The 23,978-nt window shown below is 31.7% G+C and overlaps 1 protein-coding gene and 1 long non-coding RNA gene across 4 annotated transcripts; both read left to right on the top strand.

Annotated features, from left to right (window-relative positions):
- The first annotated feature begins 2,672 nt into the window (after positions 1 to 2,672).
- LOC139491633 (uncharacterized) lies at positions 2,673 to 12,531 on the top strand. The gene is made up of 4 exons (XR_011656598.1): positions 2,673 to 2,741; positions 7,601 to 7,757; positions 8,338 to 8,414; positions 9,731 to 12,531. It is a non-coding gene; the product is annotated as an uncharacterized lncRNA (long non-coding RNA).
- A 2,383-nt stretch (positions 12,532 to 14,914) lies between these two features.
- On the top strand, positions 14,915 to 22,421 carry LOC139491632 (ectonucleotide pyrophosphatase/phosphodiesterase family member 5-like). 3 transcript variants are annotated; one of them, XM_071279414.1, is made up of 5 exons: positions 14,915 to 15,042; positions 16,632 to 17,609; positions 18,196 to 18,378; positions 19,058 to 19,303; positions 20,516 to 22,246. In XM_071279414.1, exons 2-5 carry the CDS (start codon positions 16,700 to 16,702, stop codon positions 20,689 to 20,691), a joined length of 1,515 nt encoding a protein of 504 aa, XP_071135515.1. In that variant the 5' UTR covers positions 14,915 to 15,042; positions 16,632 to 16,699; the 3' UTR covers positions 20,692 to 22,246. The 3 variants fall into 3 exon arrangements, 2 of the variants coding, with proteins under 2 accessions (XP_071135515.1, XP_071135514.1); XR_011656597.1 differs by lacking the exon at positions 14,915 to 15,042 and adding an exon at positions 22,279 to 22,421 and having other exon boundaries at positions 16,629 to 17,609; positions 20,516 to 21,221; XM_071279413.1 differs by lacking the exon at positions 14,915 to 15,042 and having other exon boundaries at positions 16,629 to 17,609.
- The last annotated feature ends 1,557 nt before the right edge of the window (positions 22,422 to 23,978 follow it).

Here is a 23,978-nt window from a genome sequence, read left to right as displayed (position 1 = left end):
GTAATGAAACCTATATTTAGTGAGAGTGTGTTAAGCACAGATGAGGAATCTAGTACTTCTATTCCAACAAGCGATGGAACTGTTAAAAAACTGAGATTCTTGAGTGATGTTAAACTCAATTATAACACGATTATGGAGGGACTCAATCTGGCTAAAAAGTCTAAAGCCTTACCCCCATATATGAACATAGCAGTGAACTTCACACCTAGAATGCTGCAACATCAAACGAAAGATAGTGTTTAAGATCAAGTCCGGGAACTAAATGCCAGAATTAAGACGGAAGTGCTTTCCTCACTGTCTGGCATTACTGCTAAAGCCATTACAGAAGTTGGAAAAGAAATGGACAGCATCGTCCAGGAGGTAGACGAAAAGTTCCTCAAAGCAGAACAGTTTGAAGAAAGAAACAGGTTCTTCAAATCAGCCATTGAAATAAAGGAGGAATATGCCACTAAATTGGCTAAATACAAAGAAAATTTACCTCGTAAACAAACTTACAGCAGTGGTTTTAAACCAAAGGACAAATTCAGAAAATTTTAAGATACAATAACTCTATTAGTATAGTGTAGGATTTTAGTTACTGTACAGTTCAGTGAATCTTATCAGGATTTTAATTTCTAGGTTGTTAGTTATGTGTGTGTTATCTCACTTGGATTTATTACAATATTGGATTTACGTGTTTATATTATAATTGGAAATATTAAATCTTTTCTTTCACCTGTGTGTTATCTTCTGCCTAGCGTCTATTGGTTAATAGTTTGTTGTTCATTGCGCATGCTTGTCATATGCTGCTCTTCCTTCTGCAAACAGTCTTACCAATTTACTATTACTGTTAGGATGGTTTGCAGAAGATTTAAGAGTTCCTGTAGATATAGGAACAAAAGAAAACGGGAAAAACTTAAAACCCGTAAACTAAATAACAAGTACAAATCAAGAAAGATTCGAGAAGAATCTTGCAAAAAGTTTGTGTTGAACTTGTCCAGTAGACTACTGACAAACGAGGAATATCTCCTCTTGGGAAAAGGGATGAAGTTTATTCCTACTCCTAAAGTTTCAAGTACTTACATACGTAAACAAATCATGAAGGATTTTCTTGAACTAGCTAGAAAATTGAGATGTAGATTTCACTACTCTACAAACACAATTAAAGAAATCCATCCTTTATACTTACAAACAGGGCATATTTCTCCTAACGGAAATAATGCCCTTGAAGGTTACATAACTGATACAAAACTTGAAATTTCTAGATTAAAGGTTAAACAGTTCAAACACAACCTTACACTAGCAGAGCGTACAGCTTTCAATTATCTCATAAAAGATGACAGCATCTATATATCTAAGGCAGATAAAAACAACACAACTGTGGTCGTAAACACACTTGATTATATTAATGCAGGAACTAATCACTTAAACAGTGATCATTACAAGAAAATAAATCATACAAACACAGAGCTTATCGCTAGATCTATTTCAAAGATTGTAAATAAACTATTTACAAACAAAGAAATTGATGAGCACACTTATAATTTCTTAAGTGACTGCAAAAATCCTAAACATGGATACATGTACCTTCTTCCAAAGATACATAAAATTCGGCAAGACTCATTAGAAGCTATCAAATTAGATGGGTTTAAAATTGGAGAATTAGCTGTGCCTTTTAGGCCTATAATCAATAAATGCAATTCTCCAACAAGAAGAATTGAAAAGTTTTTAGATTTAATATTAAAACCTTTATTGAGGAAACTAGAGTTTTACATTCAAGACACAAAAGATTTTATCAATAGGATAGAGTCTAAGACCTGTGTACGTAACTGTACACTAATTGCCTATGATGTAACTTCAATGTATACAAACATGAACATCGACAATTTACAAGTCTTGAGGTTTAAGAATGTATGTTGGTGATGGGAATCTTTGCATTTGTGGAAAGTTTACCCAAATGTTTGTTAATAAAAAATAAATACACATATATTTTTTACTTTACTGGCACATTGAAGCGTTCATCAACACTAAGCTTTCAATAATTTCTTTTTCTTACATTTTTATCTTCAAAATTAAGGTCAACAAGCGTTTGTAATTAATTACGATAGAACTGGAATCAAATTCATGAGGGTCTGGATTGAAGGGGATGGTCTTTTTTATTATGTCTTTATTCTTTGATTTTGAGGTCATTTTTTTCTATATTCATTATTTATTTTGCATGCCCATTATTCTTTATTCTTTGTAATTGTGCACCATACTCTTGTCTATTAATTTTATTATCATTTTTGCCAATATTCTATATTTTTTATTCATTTTACCCTTTATTCTGCACCTTTTTTTACTATTATTCCCTTTTCTGTAAACCCCATCCAGACTCCTATTCACGCCAAACAGAACATAAATTTATGTGCCTTTAACAGAGAAAATATTTAAATGTTGCCATTTTATTCGTACATTTTATTATTATCAGTTCAACAGTTTAATGATGTCCAATGATAATTGTAAAAATGGTGTTGATTTCAGCTACTTAATTTGATAATAAATCCGGTATCGTGACAGTTCGCATCATCTTTTGGGTAGATATATATGTCTATTAGTAGGCTATAACGCATGTGTAAAATATGGTTCTACTTTCACTTCCGGCTCTAAATTGACATAGGTTCTGATTTCACACACGCTGATGGGTACTGTTGCGTCATGTTGCGGGATTTTCAAATCCCAAAAGAAGAACACACTTCAAATTCAACATGATTTTCGATTTGGTAACCGCATAACTTTGATATACATCATTATATATTACATAACCTTACACAATCAATTTACTTTTTATGATTAATCTGATATGCATGCCCAATATATTTTATTCCCAAAACCTTATTTAAAAAGGAGGGGACATGGTCAAAGTGTCGTGCAAACCCAATTATTGTTTATTGTCACGGAATAATTACAAACTGTGCTATAGTTTTTAAGATTATTGGATAATTGACTTGTTCTATAGGTACATGTACCTTACTTACCCAGGTGACACATCAGTTGTACCCTTGACAGGGGCGGATGCAGGAATTTTCGAAAGGGGGGTGCTAACCCAGGTAACCCAGGGCAAAGGGGGGGTGCAAAACATATGTCCCGATACAAATGCATTGATCGGCAAAAATAAAAGGGGGTGCGCACCCCGGAACCCCCCCCCCCCCTGGATCCGCCACTGCTTGATATCTATACTATTAAACGAGAAGACCTCATTTTTGGTGTCGCTTCTCTCCTTTCCACAATAAATTAATCAACACGCCTCTGTGTCCTATGGGTACAGTGCATAGTTGCATTTGTCATCCATTCATATAATTATTCAGATTGAGTTATTTTGGGAGAAAACGAGAAAAAAGGCATCCGGATATTGTCCCGTCATTGGACAAAATTTTAAGTCAGATTAGACTTCCGGTTTGCGTTTTTCTGTATACTTTGAACATACATACACTGTAAAAATGGTGTTTAGATCCTAAACACAATTCTAAGCACATCTTTTGTGCACTTTTTTTTACATGTTTAGATCTAAACGTGTCTCAGTACAATGTGTTTAGGATCGTGTTTAGAATCGTGTTCAGCTTAGAAAAATGTGTTTAATTTCTATACACTTTCATTTTTAAACGTGTTTAAATTCACGTCATGTTTAAATATTATGTGCTTACTGAAAAATGTGTTTAGAAATTAAACACAATCCTAAACACGTTTAGATCTAAACATGTATCACAAGTGTTTAAATTCTAAGCACCGTATATTTACAGTGTATACAAAGAATAAAGTGTATTTTCAGAATTCTATCCGCTATCATTTTCAAGTTTACTATCCACGGCGGTCACAAAGTTTATTAAATAGAGAGGGTCTGTAAACTATATCAATGACCACCATGGATCGATTAGTAAACTTAGAATTGAAAGTAAATACACTATATTTATAGAGTAATGAATGTTCATAATATACAGATAAGCGCTAAAAATATTCATGTGAACTTTTGATACCTTTTCTGAAATTCTCCAGTCATTAAATCTTTTACAAAATTCATTGATTACAAAAAAAGAAGATGTGGTATGATTACCATGTTGAGACAACTCTCCACAAGAGACCAATATGACACAGAAATTAACAACTATAGGTCACCGTACGACCTTCAACAACGAGCAAAGCCCTTACCGCATACTCAGCTTGAAAAGGCCCCGAACTGACAATGTAAAACAATTCAAACCAGAAAACTAGCGGTTTTATTTATGTACAAAAAGTGAACGAAAAACTAATATGTAACACATAAACAAACGACAACCACTGAATTACAGGCTGCTTACTTAAATGTTCATAACATACTAAATGAAAACTATGTTCATATTGAAATTGATAGAAAACCAAAAATTGGGAATTTTGGAAATAAATGAGGAGGGATAAAAAAAAAAGCATTTTCCTGTCCCAAATAACCTATATATGACTTATGATACTTTTGCTGAAATTCTCCAGTCATTCAAGATTTTACAAAATTCTTCCAACAACACTTTACATACTTTAAACTACGCTCTGAATGCCCGCGATTTCGCGTGTGTGTTCTAGCGGGTGTGTTCTGCGGCCTTCAACAACGAGCAAAGACCATACCGCATACTCAGCTTTAAAAGGCACCGAAATGAAAATGTAAAACAATTCAAACGAGAAAACTAGCGGCCTTATTTATGTACAAAAAATGAACGAAAAACAAATATGTAACGCATAAACAAACGACAACCACTGAAGTACAGGCTCCTTACTTAAATGTTCATAACATACTAAATGTATATTCATATTGAAATTGATAGAAAACCACACATTGGGAATTTTGGAAATAAAGGAGGAGGGATTGAAAAAAAAATTTCCTGTCCCCAATAACCTATGATTTATGATAATTTTGCTGAAATTCTCCAGTCATTCAATATTTCACAAAATTCTTCCAACAACACTTTACATACTTTAAACTACGCTCTGAATGCCCGCGATTTCGCGGGTGTGTTCTAGTTGGTATAAATTCAAATCACAGGCACTTGTTTCTATCCATTTGAAGACATTTACCAGAAATAATGGTTTTAAGCGGAGAGGTGATTAGTTGGGTACCTTCTCGAAAATATATGTTGATAGTGGGTCTTCCAATGGATAGAAACAAGTGCCTGTGATTCAAATGCTTATTGATATATTAAAAGAAGATGTGGTATGATTGCCAATGAGACAGCTGTCCACAAGAGACCAAAATGACACAGACATTAACAACTATAGGTCACTGTACAGCCTTCAACAATGAGCATAGCCCATACCGCAAAGGCCCTGATATGATAATGTAAAACAATTTAAACGAGAAAACTAAGATACATGTATATGTACATTGTACATGTTGTATATGAAGATTAATTAGATTAAAGTAAACAATGTGGTATGTTTCCAAAATAAATGCTATCCGCTAAAGACCAACTGATGTTGATCCAATTACTAGCCAAACAAATGATACATACATGTAGGTTACCATACTTCCTTCATTTATATTATGATTATTGAGTATTTTTTTGGAATCATTTCAAACCTTTACATGCTGTTTATATACATGTTACTACAGTTCAGTATTACGTACATGGGGGGACATATACTTGCCTCCCCATGCCGCTAAAGTTACATTTCCTAAAGAGCAATAAAAACACATCTATTTCCATAGCACGTTTATTTCAAAGAGACTGATAACATCACATGACAAATATGCATCATCATCATACAAACAGACACAACTCTCACGACTAAACTACAAAACACATACGACCATACAATACAGATACATAACATCCCGCCCCCAAAAAGAAAATTTCCCAAATTTTATAAATGGTGTATGTGTTTTATCCATATACAATTTCAAGAAGAAGAAAAATTGCACTATAAATTCAAACTATATAATCACTTCCGTATAAGACTAAAATCATTTTCCAAATAATCATGTAAATACATTTATAATAACTGAAATACTCGTGGCTGAACAGTTATCACAACTAGCATCCATTGGCATACACACCAGTATCAACAATGCAGAAAAATCCGAACGTCTGGCATCTCGATCTCCCCCTTAGGACCTTATGCACGCATTACGTTCATTCAACAACACAAAAAAATATGCATTTAATACATTTATTCAGTCTACTAAATGGAAAATACTAGAATATTGTCATAAATGTAGCTGTATACATCAAATTGATAGATAATCATCAGAGACCTTTAACTCTTAAAAATGGTAAATATAACATCAATGAAACTTCATAAGTTACATATGCAGTCAAAAGAAAATACGACTAATTCTCCCTCTCTAACGTGTTCAATCTCTCATACATCACACTCACAAAATAAAATAAAGATGAAACAAATGAATAGCTCCAGAAATGTCAATATCAACCTAGGTTTTATTTATGACTATTATCTCACCGCTACTGACAATCCGCTATCAAATCAGTCCACTGTTAACAGAAATATATGTATTAATAATAAAAAAAAAAATCCTTCAGACAAAAATTTAAATGAATTCATAATTAAAGTCGGTGTTTTCCTTGTAACTGGGTAGCGTACGACGAGATAAATCTCACACGTACCGTCTGTAGTATAATTTAAATAGTTCAACACTGCAACACATTTTCCCTGCTAAATCCTAAATACACATATAGGTCAAGCTGATTAGTTAGTAAAGATAACGCCAATTACTTTAGCAATTATTTTCCGAAGTACTGTAAGATGATAGGCCGGGACGTCACATGACACATGCTACAGTTTTCTGCACACATAAACATACACAGCTGTCTTCCTTATGTCCATCTCTAACGCGGTCAAAAGTTTAAAATTGTGTAGAAATTTCGATAGCGTCCAACAGTCGAAATGAAAATTAAAATTCAGATGACAATAAACAATTGCGAAATGCTTTCGATAGTTATATGCATGTACAATGTAGTTTAAAAACAGTTCCTTGAATTTTACCGTTTTCTTTTGTTGACGAAAACTCCTATGGTGATTCAGTCTGAATAATCCAAATTAAACTTTTGAAACATCAAAATTTTCACATAAAATCCAAAAATTGATTCCAGTGTCAACTGCATGGTACTGCTATACTCCACTAAACGAAAATTCCAAGGTTTCAACGTGGTCAAAAGTTAAATAATGGCGCCGCCAGCCTCGTGGTCTAGACTTTAAAAAGTTTGTTCTTCATCTTGGGGACAGCTCACAAAAAATACACTTAAAAGGGGTCGTTTTGAAGTCCTCCACCATATTACGTACATGGGGGGACATATACTTGCCTCCCCATGCCGCTAAAGTTACATTTCCTAAAGAGCAATAAAAACACATCTATTTCCATAGCACGTTTATTTCAAAGAGACTGATAACATCACATGACAAATATGCATCATCATCATACAAACAGACACAACTCTCACGACTAAACTACAAAACACATACAACCATACAATACAGATACATAACATCAGCGACTCAAGTTTAAAAGGCATTTATATAAAAGAATTTAAACTTAAAATCATTTTGTATGAACATCATGTTGAATATTTACATTTTCTCAAAAAGTTTTTATTTTACTTAGCTAATAAAGAAGATGATGGATTCCCAAACAGAAATCTTGATGACAGTGAAAAAATTGAAGAATTGCACCAATTGTTACAGAGAATCGATTTCAAGCAGAAACAGATGCTCAAAGATAAGGGAATACAACAGCCATCCATGTTCCTTCACATATAAAGGTATATATTGTATATATATATATTTTGTCTACATTTTCTGAATTTATGATTTTAAAAATCTTTCAAAAGATATAAATGTACATTGTAAGTCATGTAATTCAAATAGAGACGTGCCATTGTCTTTGATAAAACATAGAGTTACACGTATGCCTTTTTAGTATTATCAGCTTATATACTTACTTAGCCTTGTTAAAATCTATAAATATACCTTATGTATATTACATGTATGTTGAAATGTCTGTCAGAATATATACATATATACATGTGATCATAATGTTTCAAATAGCCAAACATTGTCTAAACATCAACCTAACAATGTTAGATCTGTAAATTTGCTTTCACAAATTTTTGGTTCTTCCCTCGCTGGATTCGAACCCATGCTACTGTGATATCTTGACATCAAATCGCCTGCACTGCAGCCGTCCCGCTAGACACATATTTATATATTGAGTATTGGGAATCCTGTACACCCTTTCCTTAGACCAAGTTTAACAAATATAATATGAATGTTTAAATTCAACTAATTATCTCCTGGCAATACACATTTATTTTAGGAACTTTTTATGTTTTATTTTTGCAGTAAGCAGCTGTTTGTGATGCTTATAGGCATAAACAATCTAGTCTGGACATGTAAACAGCAGCTGGTTCTATTTTGAAGTAAGCTATTTGGTGATTACATTAATTTGACATGACCAGACCAAGTCTTGGGATAAATTAATAGTACTCATTGTCATGATTGTACTAGCTTTTTATTGTTTTATATATTTTATGGAAAATACTGTTAGTTGATCCTGCAAAAATTAATTTGTAAGGAGATGAAGTGTGGTTGCCAATGAGAGTAGAGACATCTAACAAATAGCATGAATAGAGTCATGGAGGATTTAATTCATACTCATTTTTATTAGAGTGTTACAAAATAATTGCAGGAAAAAAAACAACAACAAAAATCAAAATAATTGTGTATTTAGTAGAATTAGCCAAATCAAACAATAACTGACTTAAATCTTGTTTGAAATTTTCACATTTCTATTGATTAAATATTATTTTATAGATCAAATAATAAATAGATAAAAGGGCAGTAATCCAGTCTCAGATTTTTGTTTTGGTTATATTGTATACAGCTGATTGTATTTTAATACTATTTACAAATACTTCTTATATGTCAAAAGAAAAAAAAATTGCTGTACCTGATATTGTGATTTATATTGAAATTGATAAAGACAACAAACTCAATAATGAGCTATTCCAATATCAATCTCCCTAGGGAAAAAGGGGGTGCTACCTAATTTTAGACCTCCATAGTGCCCATAGACACATCAAACACTTGCCAAAATATAAGCCTGAACCCTTGAGGGGATCACACATCAAATTATAAAAGTTGTATATATTCTACACCGTGAATAAGACCAAACAATGATAGAAGGAGTTAGTTTTAAAATATAATTGAAAAACTAAACTGATACAAATCAATGATTTTTTTGATGATGATAAATAAATCACAATGTGTAATAGTTGTAATAAATTGTTATGCCAGCATACAATAGTAGAAGGGGTTTATGTTTAATGATCCATGCTTTTGTTTGTTTATTCTTTCATCTGTTCTGCTTAGGTTCAAGTTTTGGTAAAAGTTTTTGGTCAGGATAGTTGTTGATGATGTTAACGACCAATCAACTTAAAAATAAATATACATGTGACTTATGTTATGATCTTTCTAAGGATAAATTAATGGTTTGACCCCAATTTCATGGTCCATTTAAAATAGAAAATTTATCACAACTTCTAGCTATTCTTTTTATAGAGTTATTCCACAGATATTTTTGGGTCACTCATTAGAATATCTTTTAAATATATGATTTTGATTACAACTGCATTAAGATAGAATAATTGCATGCAGAAAATTATTGCTTTTGTCACATATGTATCACTTGTCAATTTAATAAAATTAAACATTTTTTTTTATTACTTTATTACAGAAGCTACAAAATAAAGCTAAGGCTCTTTAAGCCAAGAAACTGCCAGTGTCAGAAAAGGACAAACTTAGAAAGGCCATGCAAATTGATTTAATGTCAATTTGGGACAGTGATTCTGTAGATAAACTCGCCTGATCACAACTGGGATTTGACTGTCACAAGATTTTAAATCTTACATGGATAAACTAAAGTCATTTACTAGACTGTAAATACCAGAGACATCTGAATGCACAAGGCAGAGAGCTGAGGTCCAAGTAAATCAGAGAGGCCTTGTCACAAGAAATGTACAGAACTTGCATGGTTTTTTACTTAAGGGCATATGACAAAAAATTGAGAGATATCAATAAAAAATTTCTTTAAATTTTAATAAGGACCAATTCAAAGGTACACTTTTGGAATTTGCAAGAACAAAAATACCTTCATGTTTACTTTTGAATTATAGTTGACAGTTTTCAGTTTAAGGGGGGAAACCCTTAAAATGAAGTGGTTTGGTTTATTGAATTTGATTATTTTTTAAAGTAAAAAAATGAATTACTGCTCTTTTATTTCAACATTTGCATTTTCTATTAAAATTATTTACAAGTGCAGCATATTGGTGACATCAGATTATGTTATTGTGTTTGGTTAAGCTGCATATATTTCTTTTTACTTAAACTTTCTGTTGCCTTTTCTAATTAATTAAATGCTGAATAATAATTTGAGTGTGGCTCATTTCAGTGTCTTGTATTTGCTGTCAAGATTTTTCCTGTAAGATTTCACATTATTTATAATCGCTTGGTCAAAGGGAGATAACTTTTTGAATCTTCACATTAGATAATCTGCGAAGAGGATTATGTAAAATGTAAATAGTTGAAAATTAATTTTATGGTTCAATAAAATCAAAATCAGTTATTGCCATTCATTATAAATAAATTTCTATCAAAAATAAGGCTCAAAGAATTTTTTTATTTTATTTATATAAATAATAACAAAGTACACACATCATGCACATGTTGACTTCATAAAATTTGTAAACAAAAAAAATTGAAAATTAAACTAAAAATTTTAACTAATCAGGAGACAGTCAATACACCAAATATATTTATAAACATATAAACTTATTATTTTCTTCAATTGTCCAAGTACATTCAATATTGATAATTTTTTGCTTGACATTACATAATTTTGTTGATAAAAGTTTATTTGTGTGCTATTTTATTCAATTGTACATATTTGAAGTATTACATTACACCTTATTATTTTTATTCTTGCATACAGCATTTGGAATTAAATTTTAATCAATGTTCGAGCAGCAGGATGTTTTTTTTGTCGAGCCTGCAACTTTTGTTGCAGAAAGCTCGACATAGGGATAGTGATCTACGGCGGCGTTAGCACACTTTTTAAAAGCTTAATATTTTAGAAGGTGGAAGACCTGGATGCTTCATACTTTGCATATAGATGCCTCATGTTACGAAGTTTCCGTCAGTCACATGTCAAATGTCCTTGACCTCATTTTCATGGTTCAGTGACCACTTGAAAAAAAAAATCAGAGTTTTTGTAATGTTGAATTCTCTCTTATTATAAGTAATAGAATAATTATATTTGGAATGTGCGTACATACCTTGCAAGGTCCTCATGCCCGTCAGACGGTTTTCACTTGACCTGACCTCATTTCATGGATCAGTGAACAAGGTTAAGTTTTGGTGGTCAAGTCCATATCTCAGATACTATAAGCAATAGGGCTAGTATATTTGGTGTATGGAAGGACTGTAAGGTGTACATGTCCAACTGGCAGGTGTCATCTGACCTTGACCTCATTTTCATGGTTCAGTGGTTATAGTTAAGTTTTTGTGTTTTGGTCTGTTTTTCTCATACTTTATGCAATAGATCTACTATATTTGTTGTATGGAATGATTGTAAGGTGTACATGTCTAGCGAGCAGATGTCATCTGACCTTGACCTCATTTTCATGGTTGAGTGGTCAAAGTTAAGTTTTTGAGTTTTGGTCTTTTTATCTAATACTATATGCCATAGGTCAACTATATTTGGTGTATAAAAATATTTTATGATCTATATGTCAGTCGCGCAGGTTTTATTTGACCTCCACCTCATTTTCACGGTTCATTGCTCAGTGTAAATTTCATGTGTTTTGGTCTATTTTTTTAAAACTATAAGTAATAGGTCAACTATATTTGTTGTATGGAAGCATTGTTAGCTGTACATGTCTGCCTGGCATGGTTCATCTGACCTTGACCTCATTTTCATGGTTCATTGCTCTTTGTTTAGTTATCTTGGTTAATGTTAAGTTTATGTGACAGTTTTTAATAAAGCTTTATACTTTAGGACTATCAACATAATATCAATGATAAGTAAAGAAGGCGAGACATTTCAGTGTGTGCACTCTTGTGAATTTACGAATTATGTTAATCATGTAAATAATGTTATGTTTTTTGTTTTTTGCTTTTTGAAGTTTTTAAAATTGACAAATAATGCTAGCAGGGGAGATTATTCATTAATATTTTTATGATGCCAAACTTGAAATTTAGAGGTTCCTATGTTTGCTATTTGTTATAACCCAATTGTTATGATTCTTAAATAATCTATACAAGTAAGCATGTAAATTTGTCAATAACCATTATTTTATTAATTAGTTTGAATTTGATGAGGTTCTTTGATGTAGAACTTGACTTTTTTTAAACAAAAGTGTTTTTTTATTTGTTTTAAATGTTTTTAAAATTGTATAACAAACTTTTTGACATTTTATTTTAATTTATCACCAAAACAACTCTAATTTGTCAGTATCTGAATAAAATTAATTTGTTAGATACTTTGTTTCTTTTATTGAAGTATACACAAAGGGAGATAACTCAAAATTGTTTTTTTTTATTATTCTGACCCGATTAGAAGTGATGAAAATAACTATGCCTAAGACAGGATGACAATAAGAAATGCTAGAAATTGTTGTGTATGGTTATGCTTTGTCCAAAAGTTTTTGTTATCTCCTGTATTGTATATTGCTGCCATTGTCAAAATCCAAATCACACATAGATAGCCTTGTCCTATAGTTTATATCTGGTGTTTGTGTTTTTTGTATGTCTTAGATTCTAACTCTTCAAGTTCTTATATAAATGCAGATGCATTGCCATTCTTTACATATAGGTAAAGGCATATTTACAAAATGGTATTGAGCTTTGCAAATGAGTGACATGTATTCGTTGGATTATTGTTTAAGTTTCATCTTAAAAATACAGTCTTCAATGTTACTGACAAATTATACATTTGCACATTGCCATTTGAAACCACAAATATTATTCTACTGCAAATACACAGAGCAGCAATCCATGCCTTTCAAGTCTAATACTTTGTAAACATGGATCAGAAAAGTTGGAGGATCAATTTTATATGTACAGTAGCTACAAAGTTATCACCATTAAAAATTCCTGTTTTTCCTAATTTTTGTTTTTTTATTTAATTAGATATTTCCAAACCAGAAATTTGGTTTAATTAAAAACAAATCCCCAACATCCCTTTTCCAAAAAAATTTTTTTTTTAAAGCAGAGGGAAAAATTCTGCCTTTTCTTTATTATTCATTTGCACTATTGTTTTGTAAGTAGTTATACAGGATTATATTGACTTTAAATTGCATTAAATTTGATGGAAGTTCTAATTTAAATAAGTCATAAACAAGAAATTTATTTGAATTTACATGTAATTAAATTACATAATTAATTAAATTTAATTTATATTTAAAATTCTTTAAATTTGAAATTTATTGAAATTTAATTTATATTAAAAGATCTTTAAATCTCAAATTTATTCAAATTTAAATTATATCAAAACTTCTTTAAATTTGAAATTTATTGAAATTTAATTTATATTAAAAATTCTTTAAATCTCAAATTTATTCAAATTTAATTTACATAAACATTTCTTTAAATTAGAAATTTATTCAAATTTAGTCTATACTTAAATTCTTTAAATTTGAAATTTATTTAGATTTAAAAATACCTTTAAACTAGGTTGAAATTTGGGAATTTATTTGCAATATTAAATTTAGTTTAAATCTATATTAAATTAGAAATTTTCCAGCAAAGTAAATGCATAATATTTTTTGTAATTTGAAATTTAATATGCATAACATATGCATTTAATTTTATATTAAATGCATCATTTCATGCAGTGAAAATGGTGGGTTGAACCTGGTTTTATAGCGCTAAACCTCTCGCACTTGTACGACAGTCGAATCAATTCAGTTTAATTGATTTTTTTGCAACTGTCATACAAGTGAGGGGTTAAGGTAGCTATACATCTAGGTTTACTATATCAATGTCTATACAAAAGGAAATGCATGCACCAAATCAGGAATATGACATTTATTGTCCATTCGTTTGATGATGTGTTTGACCTTTTGATTTCACAATTGTACAATGAACTTTCCAGTTTGAATTTTCCTGAAGTTCGTTTTTGATTTATTTTATGTGAAGGCCTTTTAACGCATTCAGTGTCCCCGCAATTTTTCCTAGATGGTGTTTAGTATCAACATGGGTCGAAAGAACGAGATAACATGCCAAACCACATTTACATGAATGACTACATGAAAAGCATAACTCTTTCAATAATGTGTACATACCAATTACTGACTGAAGCTAAAAACGATTAAAGTACCTCAATATGAAGCTATCAAATATAACGTACTACACATTTCAAAAATGCTTAGTTGACGAATGTTAACTTCTGAAATTCTGATAAAACGTAAGTAACTTCACTCGAGATCCTAAGTTTTCAACATACATGTATGTAGAAATGAATACCGTTAGGTCTTCATTAAGTAGCTGACTTCTGCATGTAGTATTAAAACTTTTAAAAATGAAATTTACAGTCTCCACGTGGAGGAAACGGGAACAACCAAACATTTTAAAGTTTTTTCGGACACTTCGACCTATAACAATACTGTACATCTATTTGTTCTATTAGAATCGAAATAGTTCCTTCATGTCGTGCTCTATGCTTATTTTAATATGGATAGGTATTATAAATAAGTTGACCATATTATACACCTCGCTGATGCTCGTAGTAAATAATTGACAAATATAATGCCTAAGATGAGCATAGAGCATGACATGAAGGAATATTTTTTTTAAATCAAAAGCATAAGTCTAAAAAACAAAAAATAGCAAAACCACGACCAATAAAAGTAATCAACGACGAAGAAACTACAATACGTGTAATAGAAAAACTAAATGTCCCGTGTCAGTTGCCGTAGAAATAATGAAACAACAGCTATTTTTAACTTTTAAAAGGTAAACTAAATGTTTACACGTATGCCATTTATACAGGTGAGTAAACTTAATTTAATGGATATAACTTTTACTTGTGTGCATTTGATATATGCAAATATTAGTTCAACTTATTTAATAAATGTATTTAAAAGTGCAACACGGAAGTTGTTAATGAGGGTCGTCAATGACGTTTTATGCGACGTATACAAAATCTATAAATAAATATGCTTTTATTGAGGGTATCTACAGTTTGGATTGAAGTCATCATTCCTGTTTGCTTTACCATGCTTACGTCCTAATGTCTATTTGAAATTAGGTTGATCCCCTCTGTAAAATATCCAGTATGCCTTCGGAATATACAAATATTAATTAAGGTTCATGTGGACCCTTTGGCTAAAATGGCCGTATTTTCACCTCAAAATTTACTCTTGAGTACAGACAAACCTGCGCATCTGTAATTTTTTTAAGGCATAGCATGCCCTAGATAAATATATTTCAAATATGTTTTATATTTTAGAAAAATAAAAACTTACCAGGATTTGCAGTTCACTTTTTTTCATTCCTCCAGAAGGTGCCAAAATAAACTAAGTTGTGAAACAGGTTTGAGAACTTCCCCACAGGTAATAATTGAAGTGAGCTGTATTGATTGACATGGACAATAGATGGACAATAGATACCTGACAATAATTGGTGATTTTAACTGTGTACCTGTGTTGACCATATCAAGGAAAACTCAACTGTTTGTTAATTTTATCATCTTCTGCAGGTACGAAAAAAAGTGCACAGCAAAATCCAGTTAAGTTATGAATTTTCTAAATCATACAATGCATTTGAATTCTATTTATCTAGGGCATACAATGCCTTAAAACTTTTCCAGATGCACAGATTTGTCTGTACTCAGAGTAAATTTTGAGGTGAAAATACGGCCATTTTATCCAAAGGGTCCACATGAACCTTAACATTGTCAAGAATTCCAATAACAGCCGGGAAACAGACTAATTTGAAATGAAACGGTTTTTAACAGTATATTGAACATTAAATTTGCATTGTTAACATTCCCACACCTTCACTCCTTGTCGAATTTTGAAAAAAAAATGTGTTTTTTTCTCAAAGGCTAATTAATATTAGATATATTGGTAGAGTTGCACCCAAAAATGTTCACAGGAGTTATGACCCTTGGAAATAAAGATATACGAATAATAACATTAATTTCATACCTTCATTTCTTGTAACGTGTGTAGGATATTTATAAAAAAAATTAAAAAGAAACAAAACAATGTTTTAGTTATTGCCCAAGTATTTGACAGATGAAATATGTGCAATGCGTGGAACATTAAAACTCTATGTTATTTGTGTTTGTATTGAGAAGTTGGATTGATTACTCTGTGGCGTATAACCCATTCATACACAATGCATCATAGTCCATAACACTTTCATATGTGTGCATAACACATGAAGTAAATTGTTGAAAGAGGAACACAACATGGAACAATTTGCAAAATTATTGCTATACGACAAATTGGATGTCAGAGTTTCCCTTACCAAAATCTAGTTATTATAAGCACTGATAGTCGATTAAGTTATTATAATTATTGTTGCTGATGATGAAATTATTATCATATTTGTTTTACATTTACAATTTAAAGGCGGATGCAAAAAATCATCAAAAGACACTAAGTATTCAGAAATACAACACATGTTAGTGAATTAAACTATGAATCAACATACATTTCATGACTTGTCATACTTGTTGCTGCTCTGGACAACAACTGCAATGTCTTCATCCCTGGATGGAAAAACCCCAAAGTTAATTCTTATTTCGATGGATGGGTTTAGGTACGATTATTTAGATAATGTTCCTTCGGCTAAGATAACTAATTTCACCAATCTGATTCAAAATGGCGTGAAAGCAAAATATCTAGAAAATGTCTTCCCGACAGTTACATATCCAAACCACATGACATTAGTAACAGGACTGTATCCGGAAAGCCATGGTGTTATTCATAACAGTTTTTGGGATCCATACCTAGAAGATGGATTTTCGTTGATCGATTTCAGACGGAATTTCGAATCAAAGTGGTTCGACACCGGCGCAGAACCAATATGGGTAACTAATTTCAAAGCTGGATCGTCAAGAGACAGTGGTGTCATATTGTGGCCAGCTGGTGTGGCACAAATAAAGTCATATATGCCACGTGTTATACCAGCAGGCGACGACTTCAATGAAACTAACTGGAATTTGAGAGTGGACACTTTAGTCAAGTGGTTTCAGAGTGATAAATCAAATATTAGACCAATTAATTTAGGAATATTGTATTTTCCTGATCCAGACGAAACAGCTCATGAGTTTGGTCCTGATAAAATTGATGGAACTATTACCGACGAAGTACAACAGAAAATTTTTCAGCTTGATGCTTCATTGGGATATCTGAAGAAAAAGTTGAACGAATCAAACCTATGGGATGAGATGAATATAATAATCACTGCCGACCATGGTCACACAAATATTCTGTCTTTGGAGAAGGGACAGATTAACTTAGATAAATATAATATTGATAGAAAATTTTATAAAACTGGAAGCGACATGAAAAACCATCTTGTGGTGAATTTAGAGCCTACTGAAGGTAATTTACTATTATATAAACTGTTTGAACATATAAGTCAAACTATGTCGTCAATTAACATCAGATGTTGTCTTTGATATACTTATTTTAAGAAATTGATACTAAACAGTAATTTTGTATAAACACTTTTCATAAATTTACCTATGATTGTTGCTTCAAAACCCGTTATTTAAAACCTTTCAACGTAGTGTTCCTATAAATATCCCATACATCATTTGGGACTGTCGTGTACACATACGTGCATGATCTAATTATATATGATACGTAATTAAAAACACGCCTGAATTCTCAATTGACAAAATGTAAAAATATGGTGCGAATACAATCCTTATAATTGAAGGAGTTATTCACATGCTAATACTCCACGAAAGTTCAAGACCGGTATTTTACAAATATGGCAATTTAAGAAAGCATTTCCCTTTGAAGATATAAACAGGGCTTGAATAACAAGTCAACTTACACTCATTCAAACCAAGTCAGTACTTGGTAGTTAAAACAATGTATGCTCTTTGCAGTCGTAGTTCATTTTCTAGATTTCTTTGCGTTCGATACATGCGCATATTAAAAATAGTGATTCTGTTAATAGGCACCGATGTAGAAAAATTATATCAAAATTTAAGTGCTATACCAAAGATGCATGTGTACAGAAAATGTGATGCTAATCTGACAAAGTTACATTATTGCAAGAACAGAAGGATCATGCAGTTTGTTCTAGAAGCAGAAGAAGGATATTACATTGGCAACACTGACACCTTAAAATATATTTCAAGTAAGGAAGTTTTATTTTATAATGGCTTTGAAAGGGTTTTACAGAATAGATTGAGAATTAAGGCCCAAACCAATAAAGAATAAAAAATAATACTACGACAAAAAAATAATAAAGATTAAGGGGTCGTAAAATATATAAAAAGATAATAAAGGACAGAAACACATACTGAATAAAGAAAAATGGCTCAAGATGTCATCATTAAAGAACATTAATTATAAAATTGATGATTTTCATTGTGGAAAAATACTGAATAAAAGCCTCCTGTCAGATTTGGTTTTAAAATACACAGAACAAATTTTCTGTTGGGCTCTGGTAATTTATATGTTCATTCTGTAAGGTTAAGGATCATACAGCATGCATATATACATCATGTAATGTTTTGTCAGAAATGGCATTTTCCTATTCCCTGTAATAACATCTTTGGAAGCATAACGCACAATGAATTTAGATTGAAAAAAGTCTGAACGGAATAAACAGATAATCAGAACATTTGATCGCAGTTTTACGTTTGCTAAATCTATGTAATTGGCCTTTTCAGAAGTTTAACTTCTGTCCAATTAGAATATTTATCCAAAACATTGACTTTCAACCAATTAAACACCACCAATAACTTATATCAGCCTTTTGAAATATTAATCTGTATATTTTCTAATCATTCAAATATTTTTCTAAATTTTAGAAGGTGGCCATGGCTACGATCAAAACAAAGTGCCAAAAATGCGACCATTCTTCATCGCTTTTGGGCCATCATTTAGAAAAGGATTCATTTCGGAGCCTTTTGAATCAGTCAATATTTATCCACTTATGTGTCATATACTTGGGATACATCCAGCTCCCAACAATGGATCTTTAGACAAAGTACGCCATCTGTTAATTCAACAACCTTTTATTAGGAATGAAACGTTTCAGCTTACACTGATGACTTGTAAGTCTACTCAGTTTATCTATTGAATGATTATATAGTTTGAGATCGATTTCTTGTTTTCAGTCTAATATATGAATAATATACAATGTAATGGCTTTTGTAAAAAAAACAAGCAATATTTGAGAATTCAAATAGTTTATATACTGTATGTATTTAAAACTAGATTTGGCATTGTATCTCCATTACGCTCATTGCCACTAAACGGCAGCCATTTTGATTTTCTTTTTACCCTAAATGCCATATGATATATGCATGACAACACATATTAAGGTTATTTTTCAATGACCTCGGAGCATTTTTTATTCTGTAATTATTTCCTGTTTTTATGGTTACGACAACCATTTTCAAATCCCATAGTCAAATAGTAACTGCTCATATGCTAGTCAGCATTTCATTAAAGTTTTATGAAGTTTGGGGCATTAAGAAATACTTTCGTACATGTTTGCTGTTTCCATAATCTTACATGTAGCATAGCATTATAGTTTTATTGGGTCTGATCTACCATATTTCAAAGTGTGAAAATGCAACTTTAAAGTTTTCCGCAAAGGGTTCAATGGAAACTTTTCCTCTGTTTCCATGGTAATGGCGGCCATTTGGGAACTCCAACTATTGAAAGCACATTTACACATGACGTTTGGAGGACATAACATAACAATTAAATTAAGAATACGTAATACTTTAATATCAAAAGAGTATAATACTCACACCGAGTATCCCGAACTTTAACCGCCAAAGATTCTTACTCCGAGGAGCAATCGATGAAAAGTTTGTAAAGATGGGTAGGTAAATCTGAAAATGATTTTCACGGAGGAAATGCATTCGCGGATTTCATATAGAGATGTCCGGTGTGATAAAAAGGATAGATATATATAACGTTAGCAAGTGATTCCATGTAAATACGATTCGCTTTGATCGGTAATAATTCTAAAAATATGAAACACGAAAACGCTTCCTTTTTTTCGATTTTGATTAATAAGGAAATGGGCGCAAATACATAATGTCGAACTTCATCCACGATCTGCTTAGATTTACAGAAGAAGGTTAAGGTCATGGATACTGTGCGGTTTTCTAATTTGATAGCTCGTTATACTGAAATATTTTTCTGTTTTTTTTTGTTTGTTTTTTTGGTGTTTTTTTTTTCAAGTTTTAGGACATTTAAAGACCGCTTATTTGGTGTGCTATATCTTAATTATATTGTTATTTGTTTTGTAGTTTTAACTGTGTTCGTTTTTGCTACATGCATTGGTGGTCTAAATTCTATCGGAGCGTTTTATCAGGTAAGATTTCGCCGACGGAAGAAAAAAGGAGGCGGTCATGGCGGCCAGGAATACAGAAAATCTTTACTCAAAGATGACAAAGACGACGAAGAAAGTTGCGATGAACTTTAGATGATAAAACTGTAACTGAAAAAAAACAATTTTCGTTTCAAGCAAGAAATGTTGTTATTCATACCTGTAAGTGCGTTTGGCGGAGTTGTTTGTTTATTCCGTGTAGTTATATCTCCCTCAAATATGTGTTATCAAAACTTGCATGTCAGAATGCTTGAATTTAAATCGTTGGCAAACAAACTTGCCAATCGTTGGAGTTTAGTGCCATTGTTTGCACTCTAATCTATACATGCTATATGACGGCGGTTTTTATTCTGAAACTTTGAGGGGTTTTTTACAGATTAGAATACGCAATATTTTTTCTAGTAATGATGAAGACAGTCGTGTTATTCTTATTGTGTTGCAAATGAATGTAGGATTATATATGCAATACATTTTCAAGAGAATCACAGTTTACACGGCCGTCACTCGGCTAACCTAGAGATTGGTCAGTTTATCTATATTGAGTATGCGGCTATATGGGCGGTTGGTCTGTTAATCGGGTTGGCTAAAGTCTGTTAATCAGGTGTTATCGAGAAAATTATTGCAAGGTCAGTAAGTTTCATTATATAACTTTTAAAAATATTTCGATCATGTCTGGAAAAACAATGCAGTGTACTGAATTTGAATCCAGTCGATAAACGATCTATAAAATGAAAAGGCGGGTTACTCATCAATACATTCATACACATTTTACCCACTCAAAATGTACACAAAATGACAAGTTTGTTGAATTTACTTGTATACAATATTTTCAACATCGAAAAAAGACAGGAATTATGTTTGTTAACCATATTGATATCATTATGTAATAAAAATCTACACGAAAATCTGTATTTTGGTGACATAAATCAATTTTTATTCAAAACTTGGTCTGTTATAATAGGTTGGATATATAAAACCCGGTCTGTTAATTGGTCTGTTAAGAGTTATGAATGTCGATAGAAGTATAATTTGATTGCTGAATTGGGTGTTATTGGAACAAATGGATAGGCTCAAGATGAAGGGCTTAAATATACGAGAAGAACACACGAATAATTAAACATAAATGAAGACAATGGAAACTGAAAATTGATAAAAATGGTTTCAAAAAGTGTATAATGAACATTAATATTAATTTCATCAAAGAATGGTCGCATATATCAAGTGGATTCTGTTTTATTGTTTAAATGACACCAATTTGTCATCTTCATAGCTTACTAGTATATAAATCAGAGATGAACTTCGCAACATAAGTTAACATCAGTAAAAAAATATCATGCATTTGTTGTGATTTCCAGGAAAGTAAAATATTCTTGTTGTTACCCATTACAATTTAGACAGCACCAACACACACAAAAAAATACTAATGTCAATTTATTTGTTTAGAACAACGTCTTTCTAACGGAAATAAAAATACAGTCATATTTCTTACTTGGTACAGACATTTCCTGAGGCAAAAATTGACAATAATGACAAGGTAGAAAGGACAATGCATATCGGAAAACGCATGTAATTTACCCGGCTGCATTGCAACACATGAAAGATTCATAGATGTTGCAGACTTTAAACAGACACAAAAAATAAGGTTGATTGAAAACGTTAATAATAAATTAATTTGTATTCCAGCGGCCAATCCATATCACGCAAAAAAAACGCAAAGGAGAAACATATATTATAGTACCTCAGTATTAATATTTTGAAAGAAAAGACATATTTGTGCTTTGTTCATATTTCATCAGACAAGACACTTAACGTGTTCTGTTAATGTCGCGTTAAAATTATTATAGGTGATACATAAAGTATTTTGTCTAACTTTATGTATGTGAGAAATTTGACATTGATTTTGCGCATTATATGTTTTGTTTTACATGCCATACATTTAGCTTACCTAACTGTTCTATTGTTATAGGGGTAACAGCTGGATTAATCAATAATCGTACATATTCTAAATCACGGTAGATATAGTGTCCGGCTGGAATATAGGTTTTCCAAATAATTTGATCGGGTTTTTTCGAGTGTTATCACTTTTATTTTGAGTAAATATGATAAAACAATATAAAAAAAACAGAGTTTCTGACTTCCTTTCTGATGAAACGTGACAAAAGATGCTATAACCTTATGTACAAGATCATAAAAGGTAAACTAGTATTTAAAAAAAAAGATATTATCAACCATACTTAATTTTCTTTTAAAATCATTTGATTAAGTCTTATAATGCTTTTTTCCAAAATATTGGTTCAAGACATTTTTATGAGTCTTATGTAGACGAAACGCGCGTCTGGCGTATTAAATTATAATCCCGGTTTATTTGATAACTAATTATGCCCCACTTACGATAGTAGAGGGGCATTATTTTTTCTGGTCTGTGCGTCCGTCCTTTCGTCCGTCCGTTCGTCCGTCCGTCCGTCCGTCCGTTCGTTCGTCCGTCTGTTCATTCGTCCGTACTGTCCGTGCGTCCATCCATGCGTCCGTTCGTCCATCTGTCCCGCTTTAGGTTAAAGTTTTTGGTCAAGGTAGTTTTTGATGAAGCTGAAGTCCAATCAAATTGAAACTTAGTACACTTGTTGCCTATGATATGATCTTTCTAATTTTATAGCCAAATTAGTCTTTTGACCACAATTTCATGGTCCACTGAACATAGAAAATGAAAGTGGGAGTTTCAGGTTAAAGTTTTTGGTCAAGGTAGTTTTTGATGAAGTTCAAGTCAAATCAACTTGAAACTTAGTACACATGTTCCCTATGGTATGATCTTTCTAATTTTTATGCCAAATTAGATTTTTTAACCAATTTCACGGTTCATTGAACATATAAAAATGATAGTGCGAAGGGCGTGTACTTTGGACACATTCTTGATATACACGTACAATACCAATACAAATGTCAACCGACGTGTGCACCTATCTGTACATAGTCTAAATAGAAAACAACGTTCAAACCTTTGATTGCGTTGGATAAAAACCGCAATATTTATACGTGTGCATATAAACAAATTTCGTTGAAGAGGGGTCTAAATACAGCACAAACAACATTTTCCAAAAGACCAAAAAAGGTGAAAAAAGTATGTTTTAACAAAACGCACTTGACTAACAGGTCGAACAACTGATGTTCTTAAACCCTGCTGACTGCTATTGACGATTGCCAAATAAATTGACCGCAAGATGTAACTAAACAGAAACAATAAACTTGCGACAAAGATGGTAAACCACAAACATGATTTTCTAAAATTTGTACACCATATCTGGATTTCGACAATTAATGTCTCTTCAGTGATGTTAGGGATCGAAAAGTATTTGGAAGGCCATTTAATTTACTTCTATTTAGGATAG

Source organism: Mytilus edulis, chromosome 10, assembly GCF_963676685.1.
Source record: "Mytilus edulis chromosome 10, xbMytEdul2.2, whole genome shotgun sequence".
NCBI lineage: Eukaryota > Metazoa > Mollusca > Bivalvia > Mytilida > Mytilidae > Mytilus > Mytilus edulis.
Note: the sequence above shows the minus strand (reverse complement) of the source record. Positions and strands in the feature narration are given on the sequence as shown.

Excerpts from the sequence above, each read along its gene's own strand:
- LOC139491632 (XM_071279414.1), top strand. The coding sequence starts at position 16,700 with ATGAATCAACATACATTTCATGACTTGTCATACTTGTTGCTGCTCTGG. Across the intron at positions 17,610-18,195 it reads GAATTTAGAGCCTACTGAAG|GCACCGATGTAGAAAAATTA; the intron begins GTAATTTACTAT and ends TTCTGTTAATAG. Across the intron at positions 19,304-20,515 it reads TCAGCTTACACTGATGACTT|TTTTAACTGTGTTCGTTTTT; the intron begins GTAAGTCTACTC and ends TTTGTTTTGTAG.